We start from the raw sequence: 27,691 nt of genomic DNA, 5'->3' as shown, positions 1-27,691 counted from the left end.
TGGTTTCTTACTAAAAGTAATTTTCATTACTTTTTTAAGTTCATTATAGATTTTCTCCCAGAAAGCTTTAACCTTTGGGCATGTCCACCACATATGAAAAAAGGTACCTTCTACATTTTTACATTTCCAACAAACATTACTTAAACCATGATATATCTTAGCTAGCTTCACTGGTGTCAAATACCATCTGTATATCATTTTCATAATATTCTCTCTTAGTGCATTACAAGCAGTGAATTTTATACCTTCCTTCCATAACTTTTCCCAGGCATCCATCATAATATTATGGCCCACATCTTTTGCCCAATCTATCATAGCAGATTTAACCATTTCATCTTTTGTATGCCACTCTAGCAACAAATTATACATCCTGGAAAGGTTTTTAGAGTTTGGTTCAATCAATTCTGTTTCCAACTTTGATTTTTTTATTTGAAAACCAATTTTCTTATCCAGTCTAAAAATTTCATTTATTTGGTGATACTGCAACCAGTCGGTAACCTCCTCCTTCATCTGTTCGTAGCTTTTCAGCCTAAAAGTCTGACCTTCCGGTTGCAGAATATCAGCATATCTTGGCCATCTTGCAGACATATTTGGTCTTTTGTAGGCCTTAGCCTCTACTGGAGATATCCATCTAGGAGTCTTTCTCTCCAATAAGTCTTTATACCTCATCCAAACCTGAAACAAGGCCTTTCTAACAATATGGTTCTTAAAAGCTTTGTGGGCCAAAGATAAGCATGCCATCCAAACACATTATCATGTCCCTCCAAGTCTAATACGTCTGTATTTTCTAACTTAAACCAGTCTTTCAGCCAGCAAAAGGCTGCTGCTTCAAAATAAATTCTCAAGTCTGGCAGGGTGAATCCTCCTCTCTCTTTAGAGTCAGTTAGTATTTTAAATTTAATTCTAGGTTTCTTCCCCTGCCAGATAAATTTTGACAAATCCTTTTGCCACTTTCTAAAACAGTCCAATTTGTCTATAATTGGTATCACTTGGAATAAAAACAGCATCTTTGGTAGCACATTCATCTTTATGGCAGCAATTCTGCCCATCAAAGAAAGCTTCAGTCTTGACCATGTCTCCAAATCTCTTTTTACCTCCACCCAAAGCTTTTCATGATTGTCCTTGAACAGGTTTAAATTCTTCGAAGTTAAGTTAACTCCTAGATATTTTACTTTTTTTACGAAATTAAGTCCAGTACTTTCTTGCAATTTCTGTATCTGCAATGGATTCAAATTTTTTATCAATACTTTAGTTTTGGTTTTATTTAATTTAAAGCCGGCTACACATCCAAACAATTCGATTGTCTCTAAAGCTTTGGGAACACTGCTTTCTGGTTCTTGTAGGGATAACATCAGATCGTCCGCATAGGCTCTTAGCTTATATTCTTTCTCTCCCACCTTTATGCCTTTTATCTGTTTCTCTGATCTAATCATATTCAGAAGGACCTCCAGGACCGTAATGAAGAGTAATGGGGAGATAGGGCACCCTTGTCTTGTTCCCTTCTCAACTCTAATTTCCTCCGATATCACACTGTTTACTATAATTTTTGCTTTCTGCTCTGTATAAATGGCATTAATGCCATTTTTAAATCGTTGACCGACCCCCATCTTTTCTAAATTTTTCTTCATAAAAGTCCAAGAGACATTGTCAAAGGCCTTTTCCGCATCAATGAACATCAAAGCTGCATCTGTATTTATATTCTTTTCTAGCCTCTCCAGTATATCCACAATAATCCTTGTGTTACTATTTATTTGTCTTCCAGGTAAAAAACCTGCTTGATCCTTGTGGATATAGTCCTTTAGCACTCTTCTTAATCTCATGGCCATGACATTAGCAAAAATTTTATAATCCACATTCAGCAGCGAAATTGGTCGGTAATTTTTCATCAACGTTTTATCCGAATCTGGTTTCAAAATTAGTGTGATATAGGCCTCCTTCCAAGTATCAGGTGCCCTGTCTCCCTCCAGCAGTCTATTGCACACTTCCTTGAACGGCTGTACCAGCCAGTCTTTTAGAACTTTATAAAACTTTGCAGTCAGTCCATCTGGTCCTGGGGCCTTTCCAATCTGCATATTATTAATCACTTCTTCTATCTCTTGATTGGAAATTGGGTGATTGAGCATATTTATTTTATCACCTGGGACTTTTTGCAATCCATTTTTCTCCAGAAGTTGGTCTATTTCTGGACTTCCGGTTTGGCGCCATCCCCGCAGGTCGGGAGAAACCTCGCGTCTGAGGTTTCTCCATCGCTGTGAGGGGAGGGGGAGTCGAGACTGCTACTCGACCCCCCCAAAATCACCAGGTTGAGAGTCCTGGTGCCGTGGGATCCGGCGGGCCCCCCAGGGCGCTTCCCTTGCACTCCGGTTTGCCCTAGTAAGGGCAGCCGTGACGAGCGAGGTTTGAAGGCGTGGGGGCTGTGGATTCATCGCTAGCTTCGCAGCGGGAAGTGGCGGAGCCGGCGGGGGAGAGCGCCAAATTCTTCTGGGATTTGGCTAATTGGACCTTGTAAGTACCAAATTTGCTAAAAAATAAAATAAAAATCGATTTAATTTGGAAGTTCTGGGAACTCTAAAAACGGAAGTCGGTTCCCTAAACGTTGAAGAAGGAGGAAGCAGTGTAATTTTGAGTTCTGAAGCAATTTATGGATTTTGTAAATAGAAAATTTCTGAAGCTTTTAAGATACAATTGTTCTCTCTCTGAGATATTATTTGGACTGCATAAGCTTGCTGGACTTTATGGACTTTACTGACCTTATGGACTTTATTGATTTTATGGACTTTATGGACTTTGAGGATGCCCAAAAGGAAATGGTCTAAGGACTTCAAAATAAAAGTCTTGGGGACTTCCGGCGGCGACGCCATCGCCGGGTGGTCGAAGGCTGCTTCGGGTCCGAAGCGCCTTGTCCATCCCGGGGGTTAGGAGCCGCGCTACCGCAGCGCGCGGCTCCGGTTGGGGTGCGGGAAGAGCGTCCCGCACCCTGGGCTCCCCGGCTGCGCCCGCGGAGGCTCCGAACCCTTCCCCTGCCCCCCTGTAAAGGGGGAGTGGGGGTGAAGGGACAACGGAGCCGGGCTTACGGGGATATGCCCCAACCGGGATGCAAATGCGGCGGCAAAGCCCGCGGTGAGCGCCTAAGTTCTACCTGTGAAGAATGGAGCTAAAGGAACCCGGTGGTCGTGAGTAAATAATCTTGGCAGAAATCGTGTTTTTGGAACGATCCGGGGGGAAGGAGAAAGGCAGCCTGCCTCCCTCCCTTCGAGCCTAAGAAATTAACCAATTTGAGGGATTGCTGCCACAGAACTGGTTATAAAGTATTTAAAATCGATACATGAGACTGGCAAACTTTTTTCTTGGGAAGCTAATTAGCGGAAAATATCTCTATTTAAAGTTGCGGTGTTTGCGCTCCAGCTTAGGAAAATGGCGACGAACAAAGAGACAGGAGAAGAAATATGATACCCACTTCCTCCTCCTCTGCCAGTATGCTGGGTTTCGTCCTTGAACTGGTATTGAACTCTGGACTAACAGATGAACAAAGGCTCACTGCCTTGAAGGTGGAACTACTTTACAGAAAAGTTAAAGTCTTGTGTGGGGGTCTGAAATGGAACCAACTGCCCACAGAGGAGGCTAACAAAACTTTTGACACTTTGGAAGAAAATCTTGTCAAAGAGCTGAGAGGATGGATGGAAAGATGGAAAGAAACGAGTGAGCTACTTCGGAGAAGAAATTCGCTTGTTGGGGGTGGCAGCCCCAAGGCGATGTCAAGATTTGCTATATCCAGTCCCCGAGGTGTGAGCTCGGGGGCCAGGGACAGAGAATTAAGGTATTTACAAGAAGAAAAGGAATGCTACAAAGAACCGGAGAAGCTGAGAGAGGGAGAGTTGGACACCTCGGAGCTCGTGGCAAGGAGAGCTTTGGACTATGCCTGGATCTGTGGACGTTTGGAGAGGGAAGATGCATGGAAGTTCAGTGCTGATGCCATCAGGAGAAGAAGAATGGACAGAGGGGGTGTGGGGTGATGTATTAAGCAAAATCTAAAAGTAATCTGTTATGGTACTTTGAAATTGGAGGGTGAACACTGTCAACAATAGTTTGTTTTATTATCTGTTTGAACATGAAAAGAGATATTTTAAGTTTTTATGTTATTAGCAGCAGTTCAAAGGACAGAAGAGATAGATTTGGTGAGGATGATCTGTGAGGATTTATGAGGATGTAGTATAAATAAAGTCGATTTAAGTGGTTTAAGTTTATAGATTAAGACGATTAAGATTAAGATGAAGATTAAGATGAATGTTTTTCTTTATATATATAATTAAGTTTAATTTTTTAAATGAAGAGGTTAAAAAGTAGATTATGGATATAAACTCGAAGGTGAAAAGGCAGGGGAAGTCAACTGTCAAGATTGGAAAAAGAAAATTTTTTTTTTTTTTGAGATGTCTAATTAAGAAGGAAAATCATGGCAATTTTTGTATTAGATGTGTAATTGTATTTGTTTAGTATGTGTATAAATGTAGGTGTGGTTAAGGTTGTATGTGGTTATAAGTAAAAATGTCAATAAATTCTTATAAAAAAAAAACAAAATAAAAGTCTTGGAACTTTTATGCAATTTAACAGAAGGATTTAACCAGCTAAATCAGCTAGCGGGGACAGTACTAGCTGCGGACTTAGCTGTGCAAGAAAAGGAATTTAAGGCCTTTTGTGAGAGCTACAAGGACAATTATAATGAAGAGGAGAAAATCTGAGGAAAAAAAGGTGGATTCAATCCGTCGAGGAAAAGTAGAAAAATTAAGAGGCAGAAAACAACAAGAAAAAATGGGAAAGCTGTCGGAAAAAAGAGTGTCCGGCGGAAGGTGGTACAGACTCTGGCTGTTGAAAAACTCTCAAGGACATATGAGATAAGAATGGAGTACAAACCAGTTTCCCAGGACTGTGGAATTATGGTATTTGAAAGGGAGGGGGTGGGTTGAAAAACCTATGAACTTTGTGGAAACTTTTTTGCTATTATGGTTTGACGTATGGTATGTTAATGGATAATGGTATGGTCTTGAATGATGAGATAAAGGGGGGAAGGACTTTAAGGTAAATTCAATTTTAAATATGTTGTTATATTAGATTGGGGAATAATAATGAAAGCTTAGAAATACAGTGAATGTGGAGGATAGTTAAAAATGATGAATTAGATTTATAAATTGGAAAAGTATTTTGTAAGAAATATTAGTAAATGTAAGAAAGAGAGGAAATAATATTGGGATTAATTGGCAATACCTGTAAATTAGGTTTTTGCTTGGAGTCAACGGGTGGGAGCCGGGGAAGTCCTCAAGGCTATGATGATACGTGTATTGTAAGTGATTAAATTGGCAAAGCATAAGTATTCACCCCAGTGAGAGGGGGGTTTATTTGGCATGCTCCTCTTGGTGAGAGAAAGGGGGGGTTAGAAAAATTTAATCATGTGTTGTAATTTGATTGTAATCTGGTCATAATTGGAAAAAAGCCTAATAAATATTATTTTTTAAAAAAAGAAGTTGGTCTATTTCCGTTTCTTCTATTTTCTCCTCCTTGTACAATTGCTTATAAAATTTCTGAAAACACCATCTGATTTCCTCCGGATTCTCCACACTTCTGTCATTGACTCTCAAATTGGTGATGGTATTTGCTTTTTGCCTCTTTTTTAACTGCCAAGCTAATAATCTTCCACATTTGTTAGCTGAATCAAAGGTTCTCTGTCTCATAAATTTGATCTTCCATTCTATTTCCTGATTCAAAATTTTTGCATATTGTGATTGCAAGAATTTAATTTCTTTCTGAATTTTTTTATTTTTGGGGTGTCCTCTTAATTCTTTTCCTTTTCCTTTTATTAGTCCTAACAATCTTTCTTTTTCTGCATTTTGCTGTTTCTTCTTTTTAGTTTTCTCACTTATGAGGAAACCCCTCATCACGGCTTTACTTGCATCCCAAATTATTCTTTTTTCTACTGCTGTATTCCAATTAATCTGAAAATATTCTTTCACCTTTTTTGCTGCTCTTTCCACATGCTTGGCATCACTCATCAATGCATCATCCATTCTCCATCTAAAGGAATCCTTAGAGAGGACTTTCAAATTCAATTGTACTGGATTATGGTCTGAACAAGTCTTAGGGCCAATTTCTGCCTTTTGTATTTTCGGGGCCAATTCTTTTGAAATCCAAATGTAATCTATTCTCGACCACGACCGGTGGTTCAGAAAAATAAGTTGCCTCAGTTTCAGTTGGGTTTCTCAGTCTCCATGCATCCACCAAATCCAAGTTGTCCACCATTTCAAAAAAAGTTTTAGGTAGTTTCCCATCATTTGTAATTTTTGTTCTTTGTGATCTGTCCATCAATGTGGATACTGCCCCATTGAAATCCCTGAGGCAAACTACTTTGTAATCCAGATAGTCCATTAGCAAGTCATGGATCTTCTTGTAAAAAATTGACTTTCCTTCATTAGGTGCATAAAGTCCCAGAATCAAAAAAAAATTCGCCTTGTACCTTTATTTCAACAGCAATGTATCTCCCTTCTTCATCTTTAAGCAGCTGTCTTGGACTGTATTGTTCTTTTATATAAATTACAACACCTCTTTTCTTAACTTTGTCGGACGAAATAAATTCCTGACCTAACTTTTTGTTTTGTAGTATCCTTCTGTGGTGTCGGGCTACATGGGTCTCTTGCAAACATATTACATCTAATTTTTTCTTCTCTAAGCTGTGAAATACTCTGTGTCTCTTCGGTCTCTGGTTCAGTCCTCGAACATTCCATGTCATCAGTTTCAACACCATTTTTAATCTTCTCCACCCGTCGCCTCTCCTTTCTTATCCTCTTCTGCTTCTCCTGGTCTTCGTTCTCCTAATCCTGGGAGTCGAAACAAATTTGCTGGATCCAATGAGGAGCCTTTAAAATCTTCAACGTATTTGTCCAAGAATTTTTGTTTGTCAGTTAAGATCTAATCCTAATCCTCCTCTCTTTGAATTTAAAGGTTAGGCCTTCCAGAAACTCCCAGTTATAGGGAATCTTTCTTGTCCTCAATTCGGCAGCCAAATCGTTGTAATCCAGTCTTTTGGACAGGAAGTAACGGGGGATGTCTTTATAGATGATGACTTTTTTCTGCTGCACCACCAGGTTATTCTTATAGTGTAAATCCAGGATCTGATCTCTCTGATATCTATTCTGGAACACTATCATACAGTCATTTACCACTTTAGAACCTTTCTTCCCTTTGGTTCCAAATCTATAGGCCTTGACTATAAAAGCTTTCAAATCTTCCTCCTCCAGCTCCCAGAATGTTGAAAATTCCTTGATTATATAATCTTTCAGGCTGTCCTGTTCCAATTCGGGGAGATTTCTCAATCTCAGGTTAGTCTCCCTCTCTCGGAGTTGCAGAAAAGCGAGAGATTCTTGAACGTCTCTTTGTTGGGATCCAATTCTTTCAATTTTTTCTATATCAACATTGTCCAATTTTGTCTCCACCACCCCGATTTTTTCTTTCACTTCTTTAAGTTCTTCTGTCACTTTCTTTAATACTTTAACCTCTTTGCCAATTTTATCAATCTCCTCTCTATTTTGTCTTACACTTTCCTCAATCACACTTATAGATTTTTCCAATCTCTGAGTGGAATCTTTAATCTCTGCTTGCAATTTTTCTGTTGATGTATTTACAGAGACCTTTGTCTCTTTTACATCTTCTCCCACTTTTCCCAGTTTTTCTGTCAGCTCCAAGATACTGGCATTCAGTTTCTCAATAGCAGACGTCATTTGATCTTCAAAACTTTTGGAAATCGAAGCTTTATGCCTCTCCTCCTCCCTTTTCGTTCTAGACCTTGTAACCGAGGACGGCTCTTGCATCTCCTGCACACTCTGCAGCTGGTATTTCAAGGTCACCTCTGTGGCCGTTACAGTTTCTGACATTCAAAGGAAATCAAATCCCAAACATTCCTCCAAGTAAACACCAGGTGGCCAGCAAGCAAGTCCAGAGAACAAAGAGAGAACAGAGCCAAGAGTCTCATGCAGCACCAAACAAAACAATTCCAGGCTTTAGAAAGTTCCATAAAAGTTCAAAAAGTCCATCAAAAGTCAAGAAAAGTAATCCTTAAACCAGTCCAAGGCAGTCTCTCTTTCAATCCACTCCGCAGTGTAACCACAAAGTTTTAAAAGTAACTGTAACAGGCAAAAAAGTTAATAAATGTCTCCGCTGGAAAACAGTATCAAAAGTACAGCAACAAAGTATCGCAGCCCGCTAACTGACCCGGTCTCCTTATCCAGAGGGCGAGCGGTGTCTTCCTCTGCAAAATTCTTCTTTACCAACACTTAAATAACAATTTTAAGAAACTTTAAACAACTTTAAAAGTTCAGCAAAACCAGCAGCCTTTTGCCGCTAGTCTCACGGCTCAGCTTCCTTTGTTGTTACTTTGATCTTTAGCACTGTCAAAAGAGAACGGACTTCCTTTTTTACGTTCTCTCTGCAAGTCCAAATTTTAAAGTTTAAAAGTCAATTGAAGTTAGTAATTACAGAGCTTCTAATTTGTAATCCAATCAAGAAAGAGTCGGGCGCTCAGATCCGCCAGAAACGCAGCTTCGTACCTCGGGAGCAATGGCTTCTTCAGCTCCGTACCGGAGCCTCGCTCGCTCGATTTTCCCCCTTACGAGGGTCAAACGAGAGCGGGGATGGCATATCCTGGAGCCCTCTAGAATGCCTGTCCGCGGGACGCTCTTCCCGCAGCTTTAGGGGGCCCGTAGCGCAGGTACGGTAACCCCAAAACCCCGAAGGTACCGGAGCTCTTCAGCTCCCGCCTGGCTGGAATGGCGCCCAAACCGGAAGTCCATTGTTGTTATTATTATTATTTAAAGAGTCTCATGCCCTACCAACAGAGCTATGCTGGAAAACACCAACAAGGTGAAAAGGCTCGTGTTCAAATTCTGCTTGCTGGTTTCCCACAGGCTCTGTGAGACTGGGATGCTGAACTACAGGGGCCATGGATTCTGCAGTTCCTCTTTAGATTCTTAAACAGTGTAGAGCAGTAGATCCCAATTGGTGGTCCGTGGATCCCAGGAGGTCTGCACAACCCACCCAGGGGCTCCATGGCACCATTCACATAACAAAAACTATCAGAGAGATATCAACATTTCCAAAAGGAGGGGATCTATGGCTTGGATTTTGAAAAACAGGGGCTCTGCGGTACTTAGCTAATTGGGAACCCACTGGTGCAGAGATTACAGAGCTAGGTGGATAAGGCAGCCTGGTCCATGTGTCTGGAAGTCCTGGGCTACCCAGACGACAAGACCCCCCTCTCAGCCTTGCTGATGTGGTCCAAGGGAAAGCAGAGCAAGACGTTGGGCACCAGCTGGGCTGCAGGAGTTGCTAGAAGGAGGCGTACAAAGTGCATGCTTCTGAATCGCAATTGCTGGATACCACAGGCAGTGACGGATTTACCTATAAGCTAAAGAAGCTATAGCTTAGGGCCCCACTCTCTTAGGGCCCCCCCACCAAAAATACATACTTCTTAATTGTATTTCAGTTCAACAATTACTTTGATAAAATACATATTTTGTTATGTGCAAAAGATTTTGGATATAACATTTTGCTAGAAGACTGGGAAAAACTTTGGAGGGAAGGAATGAAATTTACGGCATGTACGTGAATAAAAGAAAACTTATTGAAAATGATGTATAGATGGCATATCACCCCAGTTAAACTAGCTAAGATGTATAAGATGGACAATAAGTGTTGGAAATGTAAAGAAAATGTCGGTACTTTTTATCATATGTGGTGGGAATGTAAAAAGGTGAGAGTGTATTGGGATATGATATATCATGAGTTAAGAAAAATGTTGAGATATAATTTTGTTAAGAAACCTGAAGCCTTTTTGTTAGGTATTGTAGGTACAGACATTGAAAAAAAGGACATTAGACTTTTCCAATACGCAACGGCGGCAGCTAGAATTCTTCTAGCACAAAAATGGAAACAAGAAGAATTACCGACGAAAGAGGAATGGACAGTGAAAATGACTGAATACGCAGAAATGGATAAATTAACGGGAAGAATCCGAGAGCAGCGGGACCAGAAATTCATCAAAGACTGGTTAAAATTTACGAACTATTTAAAAGACAATTTACATCTGAATACGTTAATAGGGTTTCAAGAAGTTTTGTAGTGAATGTGTAGAATTATTATTGTAAGTAGGATAGTAAAGTAAGGGAATTTCTTTTGTTGATAATGTAAGCAATGGTTGATTAAAGAAGTATAATGTTAAGTTAAAAAATCAGAAAGCCATTTGAAGGGACTGATGGAAGTCAAGGCTTGACAGCCAAATGGGAAATGTATGAAAATGTTTGTTTAAAAATTATTGTAGTAGTTTAGTATAAAAATAATAAAAATTATATATATATATATATAAAAAGAGATTACAGAGCTAGGTGGATAAGGCAGCCTGGTCCATGTGTCTGGAAGTCCTGGGCTACCCAGACGACAAGACCCCCCTCTCAGCCTCGCTGATGTGGTCCAAGGGAAAGCAGAGCAAGACGTTTGGAAACAGCTTGGCTGCAGGAGTTGCCGGAAGGAGCCGTACAAGGTGCATGCTTCTGAATCGCAATTGCTGGAAACCACAGGCAGTGATAGATTTGCCCCCTCCAAAAAACATACTTCTTAATTGTATTTCAGTTCAACAATTACATTGATAAAATACATATTTTGTTATGTGCAGATGGCTTTATATACCTATTAGGTCCATAAATTACCATATAGCATATATTCAACACGAAAAACAATTTGTTGTTGGCTAAGGACAGCAGGACATATAAAGTGTCATCTGACCCAGATTTTTCTGTCCTCTGCAGAATGTCATAGCTCGGCCGGAGTTGGTCTACCTGTGGCCCGATCGATGAGAAGGTAAGCCCCACGCCTTGGAGCCAGGGAACTCCCTTGTCCCTTCTTTGCCCAAGACTCACCTCCCAGGTTTTCATGCTGGGAGTCCTGCAGGATCTGCTCCCTGCCTGGCAGGCCTTTCCCACCTGTCCTGGGAGGGCAGCGCCCAGACTGACTCCAGCTACAAGCAGAGGGGGCTGAACAGGCTCTGGGGTTGTGGTCTTGTTGAGGGGTGTCTGCTAGCAGGGGTGCTTCCTGATTCCTTTGCCCTCCATGGTCTCCCTGCCTGAGCGGACAGAGCTGGTCTCGCAGGCGGAGTTGAGGACTCCCCGGCTGTGGGTGCTGGCTGACTTTGAAATCCGTGCCGAGGCAGCTGGCTCTGGGGTGCTCCGGACCAATGGGGTGGGTTAATGGGAACTGGGAGCTGCCTGTCACGGCTTAAAAATTAACCACTGTTTCTTTAATACAAAAGGAACGGAGTCAGCATGAGTCTGCGGCCTACAATGAATTGGCAAAGCCTGCATGACTCGTGAACCTTTCACCCAAATATGCTTATATATATGTCTGTGTGTGTGTGATCCGTTTGGGTTTTTGGGTTGGATGGTAATGTTATAACACACCAGGAACCTTATTTCTTAAAATAAATGCCAAACACGGGATTTAGGGAGATCGAAAGTAAGCTTTTATTGCTGAGCAATAGGTCCAGGGAGTCATCTCCAAAAGACTGGACATTAATCACAGATATCCAAAGGGTTTTATAGATCCTTCAAACGTTACATATTCATATCTTGCATTAAGCATCAAGCCAATGAGCGTATGACAGCGTATAACAGCAACCCAGAAATCCAACCTCTTGTCCCCAGAAGACTCTCTGAACTTCACCCTAGTTAGCTGAGGCAAGGAGATTTACTTCTGCTTTCTTGTAACGACCTTCTACCCCTGTGAACTCTCCCCCAGTTCCTTTCGTTGGGTCATTGTTTAGCTGAGGCAAGCATATAAATCTCATTATGTCACTTGGTCAAAACTGTCAGAGTTGCCTACGTGCAGAAATTCAGCTGTCTATCTCCAAGCAATTAGTAGTTGGCAGAAAGCCCAGATCTGCTCTCTCTCAGACCCTTAGCAACGACCTGTTGTTGGTCTATGAGTTCCTAAAGACTGAGCTCTGTGTGAGAGTTTAGTGGCTAGTGTGTGGTTAGTGGTTGGTGTGGAGAAAGTGGTCAGTATAGAGAGAGAGAGACAGAGAGAAAAAGATTTTATGTTTTGATTCTTTTATTTTGTAAAGTCTGTAAATAGTAACTTATGGATACTAGTTGCATCAATCAATAAATACTGTATATAGTTATCCAGTGAGTTGCTGAGTTCCTGCGTTGTGCTGTCCAGTTAATTACACAACAGCCAGAAGTTTCCAGAAAAGTCTGCGTCTAACTCTGCGGTGTCCAGGAATACGTTATACTCCTGACAACAAATCTTAAGAAAAACTCTCTATATATCTCAAACACCCAGAACATTCTGCAGACATCCTGTTTCTCCCAACATCCTGACTCACTTGGGGACATAGGACCCATGACATAATTTATATCTTCTGCAGTCAATCTGCCTAGCTACATATATCTGCTTAGTTCAGCTATAACCCACAAACTCTTTGTAAGAAGCATTCCTTACAAGGCACAGTCTTAATCCATAAATGGTTACTCAAATACATTGCAAGCATTGATCAGATATAAGCATACAGAATAATAATAATAATAATAATAATAATAATAATAATAATAATAATAATAATAATTTTATTTATACCCCGCCCTTCCCAGCCAGAAAACCGGGCTCAGGGCGGCTAACATCCATTAAAATCACAGCAAGAAACATAAAAACGATCAATTTAAAATAACAGATTAAAACACAAATTTAAAAATTCAATTAAAACTGCAGGTCTCAATTTCAAAATATCCCACCAATAAAAGATGCAGCATAAATATTAGACAGAAACCAACCCAAAGGCCAGGTGGAACAGCTCCGTCTTGCAGGCCCTGCGGAAAGATGCCAAATCCCACAGGGCCCTGGTCTCTTGTGATAGGCTGTTCCACCAAGTCGGGGCCAATATTGAGAAGGCCCTGGCCCTAGTTGAGGCCAACCTAACGTCTTTGTTGCTCGGGACCTCCAAAAGATTATTATTTGAGGACCTTAAGGTCCTACATGGGACATACCAGGAGAGACGGTCCCTTAAATACGAGGGTCCTAAACCGCATAGGGCTTTAAAGGTCAAAACCAGCACCTTAAACCTGATCCTGTACTCCACCGGGAGCCAGTGCAGCTGGTAAAGCACTGGATGAATGTGGTCCCGCGGCAAAGACCCGGTAAGGAGCCTCGCCGCGGCATTCTGCACCCGCTGGAGTTTCTGGGTCAGTTTTAGGGGCAGCCCCGCGTAGAGCGAGTTACAATAATCAAGTCTGGAGGTGACCGTCGCATGGATCACTGTGGCCAGATCAGGGCGAGAGAGGTAGGGGGCCAACTGTTTAATACGGCGGAGATGGAAAAATGCCACCTTTGCTGTGGTTGCAACCTGTGCCTCCATAGAAAGAGAGGCATCAAAGGTTACACCCAAACTCTTGACAGAAGGCGCTGGCACTAGTTGGGCCCCCACAAGAGATGAGAGTTGGCCTCCCAACCCCATGTCGTCCCGACCCAGCCAGAGGACCTCTGTCTTCGAAGGGTTTAACTTCAACCGGCTCCCACGCATCCATGCAGCCACAGCCTCCAAGCACCTGGCCAGTGTGTCTGGGACCGAGTCAGGGCGGCCGTCCATCAACAGATAAAGCTGGGTGTCATCAGCATATTGATGACAGCCCAGCCCGAAACTCCGGACAATCTGGGCAAGAGGGCGCATAAAGATATTAAAAAGCATCGGGGAAAGGATTGTGCCCTGCGGAACTCCACACACCAAGGAGTGTCGCGGCGACAACTCCCTCCCTAGCACCACTCTCTGTCCCCGACCTGAGATAAAGGAGCGCAGCCATTGTCGGACTGTGCCCTGAATCCCCACGTCGGCAAGGCGGTGGTCTAAAAGATCGTGGTCGACCATATCAAAGGCTGCTGACAAATCTAAAAGAATCAGCAGGCCCGAACCGCCTCGATCCAGCTGTCTACGGAGATCATCTGTTAGCGCCACCAAAGCCGTCTCGGTCCCATAACCAGGGCGGAAGCCGGACTGAAACGGATCCAAAGCCAATGTTTCATCCAGAAATCCGCCAAGCTGTTCAGCAACCGCTCTCTCAATTACCTTACCCAGGTACGGAAGATTCGAAACTGGGCGGTAATTGGATAGATCTAAAGGATCTAAGGATGTTTTCTTTAAGAGCGGACGCACCACTGCCTCCTTCAATTCCTGTGGGAAAGTCCCCGTGCCAAGGGACAAATTTATGATCTCACCCAGAGGGGCCCGTACCTCGTCTGGACACGCTCTAATCAGCCAAGACGGGCACGGGTCAAGGGGGCAAGTGGTGGGCCTTCCAGCTTGGAGGAATCTGTCTACATCGGCAGGGAGTATCCGATCAAAGTGGTCCAATACTGGACCCGAGGACAGTCGAGGGGCCTCCAGTTCCATTATTGTATCCAAATTGGCAGGGAGGTCACGACGGAGCAGCAAGACTTTCTCCGCAAAAAAGCTCGCAAATGCCTCACAGCTATGAGTCGAATTTGTATTTAAATTTGGTTGTCCCTCTAGGGTTGTTAAAGACCTAATTATTCTAAAGAGTTGTGCTGGGCGAGAGCTAGCAGATGCAATGGAAGCTGAGAAGTAAGACTTCTTTGCCGCCTTCATTGCCATCTCATAGGTTTTCATAAGCATCCTATAAGATGTTATTGAGGCTCCGTCGCGAGCACGCCGCCATACTCGCTCTAGCCGTCTGAGCTCCCGCTTCATTTTCCGGAGCTCCTCAGTAAACCAAGGGGTCCGGTTTCTGCCGGGTCGCAGAGGGCGCTTAGGTGCGATCTCATCAATGGCCATCAAGAGTCGGTTATTCCAGTCTTTGACAAGGTCATCTAATGAGTCGCCAGGGGGAGCAGGGTCCCGCAAAGCCTGACAGAATCTATCTGGATCCATCAGCCTTCGCGGGCGAGCCAAAATAGGCTCGCCACCCGAGCAGGGGAGGAGCGGAAAGTCAATCTTGGCTCTCAGAGCGTAGTGATCAGACCATGGCACTTCCACAGAGGGGAGCATGATCACATCTATGCCAGCACCAAAGACCAAATCCAGTGTGTGGCCTGCTTGGTGTGTGGGGCCCAAAACAAACTGGGAGAGCCCTAGTGTCGCCATGGAGGTCACTAGGTCCAGAGCCTGTGAGGAGGGAGTGTCATCGGCATGGACGTTGAAGTCTCCCAAGACCAGTAGGTTTGGGAACTCCAAGGCCCAGCCCGCCACCACCTCCAACAGGTCTGACAGGGTGGCTGCTGGTGCGCTGGGTGGTCGGTACACCAGCCAGACAGCCAAGCTCTCCTTGGAACCCCACACAAGACCAACACATTCAATACCGGAGATCGCCGGTACTGGCAGAGCTCTGAAAGAGCAACCCTCCCGGATTAACAATGCTACTCCTCCCCCCCGATCCACAGTCCGTGATTGGTGGAGGACGGAAAAACCTAAGGGTGCTATCTCACGTAGGGAGACTACTTCACCTTCCCGCACCCAGGTCTCCGTCACGCAAGCCAGGTCAACCCCCAGCGAGACAAAGAAGTCACACATGGTGGCGGTTTTATTGCCAATGGACCTGGCATTGCACAGCACCAATGACGGAGGTGGATAATCCCTGCTCACCCTACCCTCGTCCTTCGGGATGGGGCGTAGATTGGAAGGGGTTCGAGCATTATTGCATCTCAAAGCCCTTCGCCCGTAGTGATATCTAGCCCCACCGCCATACCTCCCTAGCCCTTCAATAGTGGAGATCCCAAGCTTCAAAGGTGATATTATATATCTATTCCAGGTTAAAACAGTAGAAAGCTGGTTGCGTTTGATGTGTAAAGCTGTTGGTGGTGGTTGGAGAAGTTTTTGTTTTTGTAATAAAAGCAGCATTCTGCAAAGTACTCTTTTTCAAGGACTCTTTGTGCTAACTATGATCTGAGGACCAGGCAAAGGAGGTCAGGACCTTTATTTTTTCAAAACACTGACACTGCCGGGGACCCAAGTTTGGGAAACCCTGCTTTAAAGAAACTTTTGAATTTGGCCCCCAAAGATGGGACCTCTCCACGTTTGTATTTTCTTATAATCATAGAATCATAGAGTTGGAAGAGACCACAAGGGCCATCCAGTCCAACCAGTCCAGTTCTTGTAAGTGGTACCTCGGGTTAAGTACTTAATTCGTTCTGGAGGTCTGTTCTTAACCTGAAACTGTTCCTAACCTGAAGCACCACTTTAGCTAAAGGGGCCTCCTGCTGCCGCTGCACAATTTCTGTTCTTATCCTGAAGCAAAGTTCTTAACCTGGTTAGCGGAGTCTATGTAACCTGAAGCGTATGTAACCCGAGGTACCACTATATTTTGTTTTCCTCATAACCTTTGTGCGTTTACTTTTTTATTCTTTAATTTTTTAAAAGAAATTTTATTATATTTCAAGAGTAACAAAGAAAAAAACACAAAAAAAACAGAATACAAAAATACAGAATACAAACACTACAAAATCAAAAAAATACAAACTACACTTAACAAAGACTAAAAACACCAAAAATACAACAAGAAAAAATAAATCCTAAACATCCTTATACAGTGGTGCCCCGCTAGACGAATGCCTCGCAAGACGAAAAACTCGCTAGACGAAGGCATTCGTCTAGCGGAAGGCTGCCCCGCAAGACGAAAAAGTCTATGGGGCTGCCTCGCAAGACGAAAAATTTTCGTCTTTTTTTTTCGTTTTGCGGAGCGCGGCTGTCATTGCCGCTCCGCAAGACGAAAATTTTCGCAGGACGAATTATTTTCGTCTAGCGGGGCACCACTGTACTTGTTTAATCTTACTTAATAGACTTCCTCCCATCTTCTATGCTGCGTTCATTGCAAATCTATTTTAGTAACTTTATAACAATTTAAAATCCTCATTCACAACTAATCTATACCTTATTTATCTATCATCTTATTTCTAACTTTAACAACTTATATCATTCCAATTCACATTAGCAAATTTAGCAATTATATCCTACTTTCCCTAATATACTTTATGCTGTTGCCATTAGTTCAACTGATTTCCATTTCAAATCTCTATATTATCGCATTTTTTCATATAGTCTCTGAATTTCTTCCAATCTTCTTGCACCGCTTCCTCCCTCTGGTCTCGGAGTCTCGCAGTCAGTTCAGCAAGTTCCATGTACTCAATCAACTTCATCTTCCATTCTTCCACTGTCGGTAAAATCTCACTTTTCCAGTTCTTTGCTATTAAAATCATAGCAGCTGTTGTGGCATACATAAAAAAGTTTTATCTCTATTGGGAATCTCCTGGTTGACCATGCCCAGCAGAAAGGCCTCTGGTTTCTTACTAAATGTGTTTTTCAACACTTTTTAAAGCTCATTGTAGATTTTCTCCCAGAATTCCTTTACCTTTGGGCACGTCCACCACATATGATAAAAGGTACCTTCAACTTTTTTACATTTCCAACATTCATTACTCACTCCATGATACATCCTAGCTAATTTCACAGGTGTCAAATACCATCTGTACATCATTTTCATGATATTCTCTCTCAAAGTATTACATGCAGTAAATCTGATACCTTGCTTCCAAAGTCTTTCCCAATCCTCCAACATAATATTGTGTCCCACATCTTTTGCCCAACTAATCATGACTGATTTAACCATTTCATCCTTTGTATGCCACTCTAGCAACAAATTGTACATTCTGGAAAGATTCTTACTATTTATTTCAATAAGTTCTGTTTCCAACTTGGACTTCTCAGTTTGAAAACCTAATTTTCTATCTATTTTAAAAACTTCATTAATCTGATAGTACTGCAACCAGTCTGTCATAACCTCCTTCAATTGTTCATAACTTTTCAATTTAAAGTTCTGGCCTTCTTGTTCCAAAATATCAGCATACTTTGGCCATTTCGCAGACATGTTAGGTCTCTTATACGCCTTCGCTTCCACTGGAGACAGCCATCTGGGGGTTTTCCTCTCCAACAAATCTTTATTTCGTATCCAAACCTGATACAAGGCATTCCTAATAATATGATTTTTAAAAGCTTTGTGGGCCTTCACCTTATCATACCACAAATAAGCGTGCCAGCCAAATACATTGTCATGTCCTTCCAAGTCCAAAACATCAGTGTCCTCCAACCTAAACCAATCCTTTAACCAACAAAAGGCGGCCGCTTCGAAATATATTCTCAAGTCCGGCAGGGAGAATCCACCTCTTTCTTTTGAATCAGTCAATATTTTATATTTAATTCTAGGTTTCTTCCCCTGCCAAATAAATTTCGATAAGTCTTTTTGCCACCTTTTGAAACAGTCCATTTTATCTATAATTGGAAGCACTTGGAATAAAAACAAAATCTTTGGTAATACATTCATCTTAATGGCTGCTATCCTGCCCATCAAAGTTAACTTTAATCTTGTCCATATCTCCAAATCCTTCTTAATCTCTTTCCACAATTTTTCATAATTGTCCTTGAACAGGTTTAGATTCTTTGGAGTTAAATTCACTCCCAAATACTTTACCTTGTTAACAAAACTAAGTCCAGTTTGTTCTTGTAATTTCTGCGTCTGCAATGGTGACATATTTTTTGTCAACACTTTTGTATTTGTTTTATTCAACTTAAATCCTGCTACTCTTCCAAAAGAGTCTATTATCTCTAATGATTTAGGTACACTGCTTTCCGGATCTTGTAGGGATAAAACCAAATCATTGGCATAGGCTCTCAGTTTATATTCTTTCTCTCCCACCCTAATTCCTTTAATTTGCTTTTCCTTTCTAATCATTTCCAACAGCACCTCCAGGACCGTGATGAAAAGTAATGGGGAGATAGGGCACCCTTGTCTTGTTCCTTTTTCAATCCTGATTTCCTCGCACATCACATTGTTAATAAGAATCTTTGCTCTTTGCTCTTTGTAAATGGCATTTATACCATTTAAAATTTTTTGACCGACCTCCATCTTTTCCAAATTCTTCTTCATAAAAATCTAAGATATATTGTCAAAGGCCTTTTCAGCATCAATAAACATCAAGGCTGCTTCAGTATTTATCTTCTTTTCTAATCTTTCCAGTACGTCCACAATAATTCTTGTATTTCTATTAATGTGTCTTCCAGGTAAAAAACCTGCTTGATCCTTGTGGATATACTCTTTCAACACTCTTTTTAACCGTGTGGCCATGACATTTGCAAAAAATTTGTAATCCGTATTTAAAAGCGAAATGGGTCCATAGTTCTTCATTTGTGTTTTATCTGAATCTGGTTTTAATATCAATGTGATGTACGCATCCTTCCACGAATCTGGTGCCCTACCTCCTTCCAGTAGTCCATTGCAAATATCTTTCAGTGGCTGTATTAGCCAATCTTTCAAAATCTTGTAATATTTTGCAGTTAATCCATCCGGTCCTGGAGCCTTTCCAATCTTCATATTGCTTATAGCATCTTCCAACTCTTGAATCATAATAGGGTGGTTGAGAATTGTCAATTTTTCTTTTGGGACCTTCTGCAAACCATTTTTTGCCAAGAATTGCTTGATAAATTACTCCTCTACTTTTTCCTCCTTGTACAAATGCTTGTAAAATTTCTGAAAATTTAGCTAAAGGGGCCTCCTGCTGCCGCTGCACAATTTCTGTTCTTATCCTGAAGCAAAGTTCTTAACCTGGTTAGCGGAGTCTATGTAACCTGAAGCGTATGTAACCCGAGGTACCACTATATTTTGTTTTCCTCATAACCTTTGTACGTTTATTTTTTTATTCTTTAAGAGGGCAAATTGAAAGAGAAATTGTATGGCAAGTTACGGAAAAATAAAAGGTTGCGTTGAAAAAAACCCAGAAAAAAAAACGGGGCATGGTCTCCTCAAATATTTTATTGGGGGGCAAAGACCCCTAGGCCTTTAAGAGTTGGCGTCTATTCCCTACACCCACAGGTCTCAGGATGGTTACAACATAAAAAAACAAAACACCACATTTGAAAAGGGCATTAGATGTCAGTCAGACAAAGGTCTGGTTAAAAAGGTGTGGATTTGCCTGGCTCCTAAAGCTGTATAATGGTTTTTCATACCTTCATATGCATTCTTTGATGGGAAGTGAGGTTGGAGCTCTTCCTGAATCTCGTTCCACATTCCACACACTGATATGGTTTCTCCCCTGTATGGATTCTTTTATGGGAAATGAGGTTGGAGCTCTTCCTGAAGCTCTTTCCACATTCCACACACTGATATGGTTTCTCCCCTGTATGGATTCTTTTATGGTAAGTGAGAGAGGAGCTCTGATTGAAGCTCTTTCCACATTCCACACACTGATAGGGTTTCTCCCCTGTATGAATTCTTTGATGGGAAGTGAGATAATCACTCTGACTGAAGCTCTTTCCACATTCAAAGCACTGATAGGGTTTCTCCCCTGTATGAATTCTTTGATGGGAAGTGAGACTGTTCTTTCTACTGAAGCTCTTTCCACATTCAAAGCACTGATAGGGTTTTCCCCCGCTATGAATTCTTTGATGGGAAGTGAGAGAGCAGCTATCAGTGAAGCTCTTTCCACATTCCATGCACTGGTAGGCTTTCTCCTCTGTATGAATTCTTAGATGGGACGTGAGATGGGAACTCTGACTGAAGCACTTTCCACACTCTACACACTGATATGGTTTCTCCCCTGTATGAATTCTTTGATGGGAAGTGAGAGAGGAGCTATCAGTGAAGCTCTTTCCACATTCAAAGCACCGATATGGTTTGTGCCCTGTATGAATTCTCCGATGGGAAGTGAGAGAGGAGTTATCAGTGAAGCTCTTTCCACATTCCACACACTGATAGGGTTTCTCCCCTGTATGAATTCTTTGATGGGAAGTGAGGTAGGAGCCCGTAGTGAAGCTCTTTCCACATTCCACACACCGATAGGGTTTCACCCCTGTATGAATTATTTGATGGGAAGTGAGCTCGGTGGTACAACTGAAACTCTTTCCACATTCAAAGCACTGATATGGTTTCTCCCCTGTATGAATTCTTTGATGGGAAGTGAGATTGTGGCTGTGACTGAAGCTCTTTCCACATTCAAAGCACTGATAGGGCTTCTCCCCTGTATGAATTCTATGATGGGACGTGAGATGGGAACTCCGACTGAAGCTCTTTCCACACTCTACACACTGATATGGTTTCTCCCCTGTATGAATTCTTTGATGGGAAGTGAGAGAGGAGCTATCAGTGAAGCTCTTTCCACATTCAAAGCACCGATATGGTTTGTGCCCTGTATGAATTCTCCGATGGGAAGTGAGAGAGGAGTTATCAGTGAAGCTCTTTCCACATTCCACACACTGATAGGGTTTCTCCCCTGTATGAATTCTTTGATGGGAAGTGAGGTAGGAGCCCGTAGTGAAGCTCTTTCCACATTCCGCACACTGATACGGTTTCTCCCCTGTATGGATTCTTTTATGGGAAGTGAGGTTGCAGCTCCGACTGAAGCTCTTTCCACATTCAGAGCACTGATAGGGTTTCTCCCCTGTATGAATTCTTTGATGGGAAGAGAGATAAGCACTCCGATTGAAGCTCTTTCCACATTCCACACACCGATAGGGTTTCACCCCTGTATGAATTATTTGATGGGAAGTGAGCTCGGTGGTACAACTGAAACTCTTTCCACATTCAAAGCACTGATATGGTTTCTCCCCTGTATGAATTCTTTGATGGGAAGTGAGATTGTGGCTGTGACTGAAGCTCTTTCCACATTCAAAGCACTGATAGGGCTTCTCCCCTGTATGAATTCTATGATGGGACGTGAGATGGGAACTCCGACTGAAGCTCTTTCCACATTCCACACACTGATATGGTTTCTCCCCTGTATGAATTCTTTGATGCTTAGTGAGATAGGAGCTCTGACTGAAGCTCTTTCCACATTCCATGCACTGATAGAATTTCTTTCCAATGAGATTTTGTTGATGGGAAGTGGAATGGGTGCTCTGACTGCAGCTTTCTCCACACTTCAAATTTTTACATGGTTTCTCCTCTCTGGGGATTTTATTGTGGACACCCCTGTTCTCGATTTCTGATTCATCATAATCTGCAATGGAAACAAAAAGGGATTGGAGCCTCAGGATCAAATGGAGAAGAAATGAAGGGAGTTGGGTGTGTGTTATTACCTGTGTTGTTTTTAATTAACAAACATATTTATTATTGGATTCTGATGAGTTGTTGAATGTTGCTTTTTTTGATATACAGTAGTGGCCAAAATTGTGGAAGCCTTTTGGAAAAAAAGTGTATTTCAGAGGTTTAATTGCTCATAACACCACTTCTTTTGGAGTAATATAATAATTATAATAATAATTTATAATAATAATTTATTATTTGTACCCCGCCCATCTGGCTGGGTTCCCGCAACTACTCTGGGCGGCCTTCAACAGATATTAAAATACATTAAAATATCACAGGTTAAAAACTTCCCTAAACAGGGCTGCCTTCAGGTATTTTCTGAATGTCAGATAGTTATTTATATCTTTGATCTCTGCTGGAAGGGCGTTCCACAGGGCGGGCGCCACTACCGAGAAGGCACTCTGCCTTGTTGCTTGTAGCTCTGCTTCTTGCAGTGAGGGAACCGCCAGAAGGCCCTCGGCGCTGGATCTCAGTGTCCGGGCTGAACGATGGGGGTGGAGACGCTCCTTCAGGTATACAGGACCGAGGCCGTTTAGGGCTTTAAAGGTCAGCACCAAGACTTTGAATTGTGCTTGGAAACGTTCTGGGAACCAATGTAGCTCTCTCAGGACCGATGTTATGTGGTCCCGGCAGCCACTCCTAGTCACCAGTCTAGCTGCTGCATTCTGGATCAATTGCAGTTTCTGGGTCACCTTCAAAGGTAGCCCCATGTAGAGCGCATTGCAGTAGTCCAAGCGGGAGATAACCAGAGCATGCACCACTCTGGCGAGACAGTCCGTGGGCAGGTAGGGTCTCAGCCTGCGTACCAGATGGAGCTGGTAGACAGCCGCCCTGGACACAGAATTAACCTGTGCCTCCATGGACAGCTGTGAGTCCAAAATGACTCCCAGGCTGCGCACCTGTTCCTTCAGGGGCACAGTTACCCCATTCAGGACCAGGGAATCCCCACACCCTCTCGCACCCTGTCCCCCAAGAACAGTACTTCTGTCTTGTCAGGATTCAACCTCAATCTGTTAGCTGCCATCCATCCTCCAACTGCTTCCAGGCACTCACACAGGACCTTCACCGCCTTCACTGGTTCTGATTTGAAAGAGAGGTAGAGCTGGGTTTTTAAGTTGCAAGGGGTTCATTGCAGCAAAACCCCCGCATCCAGAAACAAAGCATAAATCACATTCCCGGAGAGAGTGCCGACATGGCTACCTCCATGAACAGCAACGGAGAGAACTGGGAAAAACAACAGTTCTAACACATACACAGAATAACAGATCGTCACTTCCTGTGAGCCTGACGCAGCTTGGAGCTGAGTTTAACCCTTTCAGCTCACTCATTCCTCACACCCCCTATCGTCGGGCACACAGGGCACAGCGTAGGTCATGACCTACACCAGATACAAACCATCACAGAATTCCCAATGACGTTGGAACCCCAAAGGTTTGGTGAACCCATCCGCTAGGTTCTCTTCGCTTGGACAGTACTTCAGCTTCACCAAGCCTGTCTGGACACTCTGACAAACATTCCGAAACCGGATGTCCAAATGTTTGGTTATGGACTTGAACTGTCCAGTCTCTGCCAGTTTCATACAGGGCTGGTTGTCGTCCCAAACCGTGATGGGTAGGCAACACTCCCCATTGACCTCCTGGACCAAACACTTGTAAAATTCCATCTCCTTACAGACCTCAGATAACGCACTGAATTCAGCTTCTGTAGAGGAGAGAGCTAGAAGACTCTGATTTCTGCACCTCCACCCAATTAGAGCCTCCCTGTACTTGAAGACGAGTCCAGACACTGACTTCCTGTCGTCCAGATTGGCCCAGCTACTGTCAGACTTGCAAGAGAGCTGTGCTCCACCTTCTGCTGACAGTTTGAGACGCCAAACTCTGGAACCTTGCAGGTACCTAAGCACCCTCTTGATGCCATTCCAGGCATGCACACTGGGCTGTGCAGCCTCCCTGCTGAGCAGATTTACAGCAAAGGCTATATCTGGTCTGCTCCACTGGGAGAGATACAACAGACTTCCTAGAGCTGACTGGAACACCTCGGGGCTCTGGAACGCAGAGTGTTCCCCGGACTGACTGTCCTTCATGAAACAAGTCTCCATGGGTGTTCTGACACTGGCACAATCAGACATTCTGAACTTCCCAAGCAACTGCTCAATCTTGCTATCCTGACTGAGCAAGAAACTGCCGTCTTCTGTCCTGTCAATTTTGACTCCTAGGTAGACATTCACTGGACCTAGTTCTTTGAGCTTGAAATGCTTACTAAGCTCCTCTGCAAACTCCTGCACCTGACTCTCTGACTTAGCAAGGCAGATGATGTCATCAATGTAACAAAGCACCAGAGTCTGCTCCTGGCCGGAACCTGCCAGGTAAAGACAACTGTCAGCAAGACTCCGCTGGAAACCCATGCTCTCCAAAGCATCATGGAGACACAAATTCCAGTTTCTGGCAGACTGTTATAGGCCGTAGATGGATTTGTGTAGCTTCCACACAACATTTGGCTTATTGCCCTCGAACCCTGGTGGAGGTAGCATGTACAGAACCTCCTCCAAAGATGAGTTCAGATAAGCGACGTCAACATCAAAGGGATGCACTAAGCAGCTACAGCTAACAAAAAGCGAAGAGTTTCACTCCTAGAAGTCGGCACATACACCTCCGTGTAATGCAAGCCCTTCCTCTGTGTGAAACCTCTGGCTACTACCCTAGCCTTGTACTGAGGCTCTCCAGTTGCTGTAGGTTTAAGCCTAAACACCCAGCGACTGCTCACTGCACGCTCGCCCTCGGGCAGCGTCACTGTGGAGAACAATCACGATGCATCGGCGTGTTCGCACACAGCGCCTGGGCTGTGTCAGAGGTGCTGTTACCTGTTTCAAAGACAAAAACCCTATCATCATTGCATGGAACACTGACCAACAGTTTACCCCCCCTTAGAGGGGTACAGACATCATTTTCAAAGTGAACCTTATACCCATCCCTTAAAAGAGAAGACACAGACAGCAAACACAACTTCATGCCTGGAAGAACAAAGCATTGAAGATCAGCCTGTAAGAAATCAACAAAGACAGTAGCTTCAGTCTGTAGCTTTTTCTTGGAACCATCAGCAAGGGAAACCTGCTTGCCTCCAGCAATGTCCTTGCAGTCCCGGACGTGGCCACCAGATGTCATTAAATGGTGCGAGGCTCCCAAGTCTATAAGAAAGCGTAACCTAGCAACAGGAACGTCCTTGACGGTAGCCATAGCAGCAGCAGGATGACGTGGGCCTCCTCCACCAGTGCCCCCACCTCTGCGCGCATTCCCAGGCTTGCCGGAACCTCTTATCTGTGCGTTGACCTTGGCAGCGCCTCTGGCAGTGCATTGTTGACGCAGGTGGCTGCTGGAGTTACAAATATAGCAGCGACATGTAGTAGCATAGGCTTGCACAGTAGACTCATCATGGGCTTTGCTCCTAGCTGCCCCCCCACTCTTGGGAACAGGGCAGCCTCCAGCAGGCCGATTGCCCGCGTCTCTGCGCCTCCTATTCTCCTCTTCCGTCAAGCGTCCAGCAATAAACCGCAGATTAAGATCTCGGGCTGGCATGGCTTCCAGAGTGAGGCAAAGGCTCTCATACTCATCAAAGACAGAACTGAGTAGAACGTAGGCCTTCTGCTCCCCAGTATAGGCAATGCCCAAAAGCCTCAGCTTTTCTAACGTGGCGATCACCTGCTGCACATGCTGTTGAACGCTCTGCCCAGGCAACAGCTTCAGACTATACAGCTGCCTTGTAACATGGATTCTGGCACCAGCTGATTGTCTCATGTAAGTGTTCTGTAACGCAGTCCAAATAGCGTGGGCACTGTCCAAACCCGCCACCAGAGGCAATTGGGAACCCTCCAGGGACATGATGAGCATTCCTCTGGCTCTCTCATCCCTGCGTTGAGCAGCTTGCGCAGCTGCAACAATACCAGCCCCAGCCCCAGCAGGGGCAGCTACTGGGGCAAATTGCAGGCAATCTGAAAGCCCCCTGGCAAGTATCCAGGCTTCACATTTTACTTGTGCCACTCTAGGAAATTGTCCCCATTCAGTGGGGCAAAAGGGCAGGAAAAGGACTCAGCTCCCTCAGCAGCAGCAGCAGCAGCAGCAGCAGCCATTTCTCCCCCCGGGGCTTGTACTACTCATGACTGTAGAATGCAGCCTCCCGGCTCCGGAGAAAGGCCTGTTCCACCAGCGAGCCCTCAGCCAGCCCTGGCTGCACTCCAGCTGGATTCACTGCTGTGGCCAGCAGTCCTTTCCATCATTGACGCTTGCAGGCAGGCAATTAATAGCTCCATAACCTTTGAAGTTGCGAGGGGTTCATTGCAGCAAAACCCCCGCATTCCAGAAACCATAAATCACGGCTAGAACTGTTACGCAGTTCAAAAAGTCCTTTCGATTCAGCAGAGCTGCAGCCTTCATGGAAGCTAAAAACCTCCTGCAAAAAACGTCTGACGAAAAACAGTCTGTAACGAACTCAAACGACTCCTGCTCTTTCAGCAAAGCAGATTTATTACAGCAAAGCATAAATCACATTCTCGGAGAGAGTGCCGACATGGCTACCTCCGTGAACAGCAACGGAGAGAACTGGGAAAAACAACAGTTCTAACACATACACAGAATAACAGAGCGTCACTTCCTGTGAGCCTGATGCAGCTTGGAGCTGAGTGTAACCCTTTCAGCTCACTCACTCCTCACACTGGGTATCATCTGCATACTGATAGACACCCAGCCCAAACCCCGATGATCCCTCCCAGCGGCTTCATATAGATATTAAAAAGCATGGGGGAGAGGACGGAGCCCCGAGGTACGCCACAGGTGAGAGCCCAGGGGTCTGAACACTCATCCCCCACCACCACTTTCTGTACACGGCCCAGGACGAAGGAGCGGAACCACTGTATAACAGTGCCCCCACCTCCCAACCCCTCTAGATGGTCCAGAAGGATGTTATGGTCAATGGTGTCAAAGGCCGCTGAGAGATCCAGCAGAACTAGGAAACAACTCTCACCTTTGTCCCTAGCCCACCAGAGATCATCGACCAGCGCGACCAAGGCAGTTTCAGTCCCATGATGAGGCCTGAATCCCGATTGGAAGGGATCCAAATGGTCCGCATCCTCCAGGCGTGCTTGGAGTTGTTCATCAACCACCTGCTCAATCACCCTGCCCAGGAATGGTAGATTTGAGACTGGGTGATAGTTGGCCATATTGGCCGGGTCTAAAGATTTTTTTTTAAGAAGCGGTTTAATGACCACCTCTTTCAGTGGGTCTTGGAAGACTCCCTCACAGAGGGAAGCATTCACCACCCCACGAAGCCCATCGCCCAGCCGTTACCGGCTCACTTTTATTAGCCAGGATGGACAAGGATCAAGGAGACAGGTGGTCGGTTTCGCTCGTCCAAGCAGCCTGTCCACATCCTCGGAGGTAACAGATTGAAATTGATCCCATGAAACATGACTAGACAAGGCTCTAGCACTCTCCCACCCCAGCCCTGCTCCCACGGTAGAGTCTACCTCCTTCTGA

The 27,691-nt window shown here is 43.9% G+C and overlaps 1 protein-coding gene across 1 annotated transcript in view; it reads right to left on the bottom strand.

The window, feature by feature from the left end:
• The window catches only part of LOC117045137, a 73,624-nt gene that overhangs the window by 25,404 nt on the left and 20,529 nt on the right, over nt 1-27,691 (bottom strand). Inside the window, 1 exon segment of the mRNA XM_033145928.1 lies at nt 20,156-21,922. Within this exon segment, the coding sequence (XP_033001819.1) occupies nt 20,156-21,922 (1,767 nt within the window).

This window comes from Lacerta agilis, chromosome 4 (genome assembly GCF_009819535.1).
Source record: "Lacerta agilis isolate rLacAgi1 chromosome 4, rLacAgi1.pri, whole genome shotgun sequence".
In the NCBI taxonomy this organism is placed as follows: Eukaryota; Metazoa; Chordata; class Lepidosauria; order Squamata; family Lacertidae; genus Lacerta; species Lacerta agilis.
This window is presented reverse-complemented; position numbering and strand designations above follow the sequence as displayed.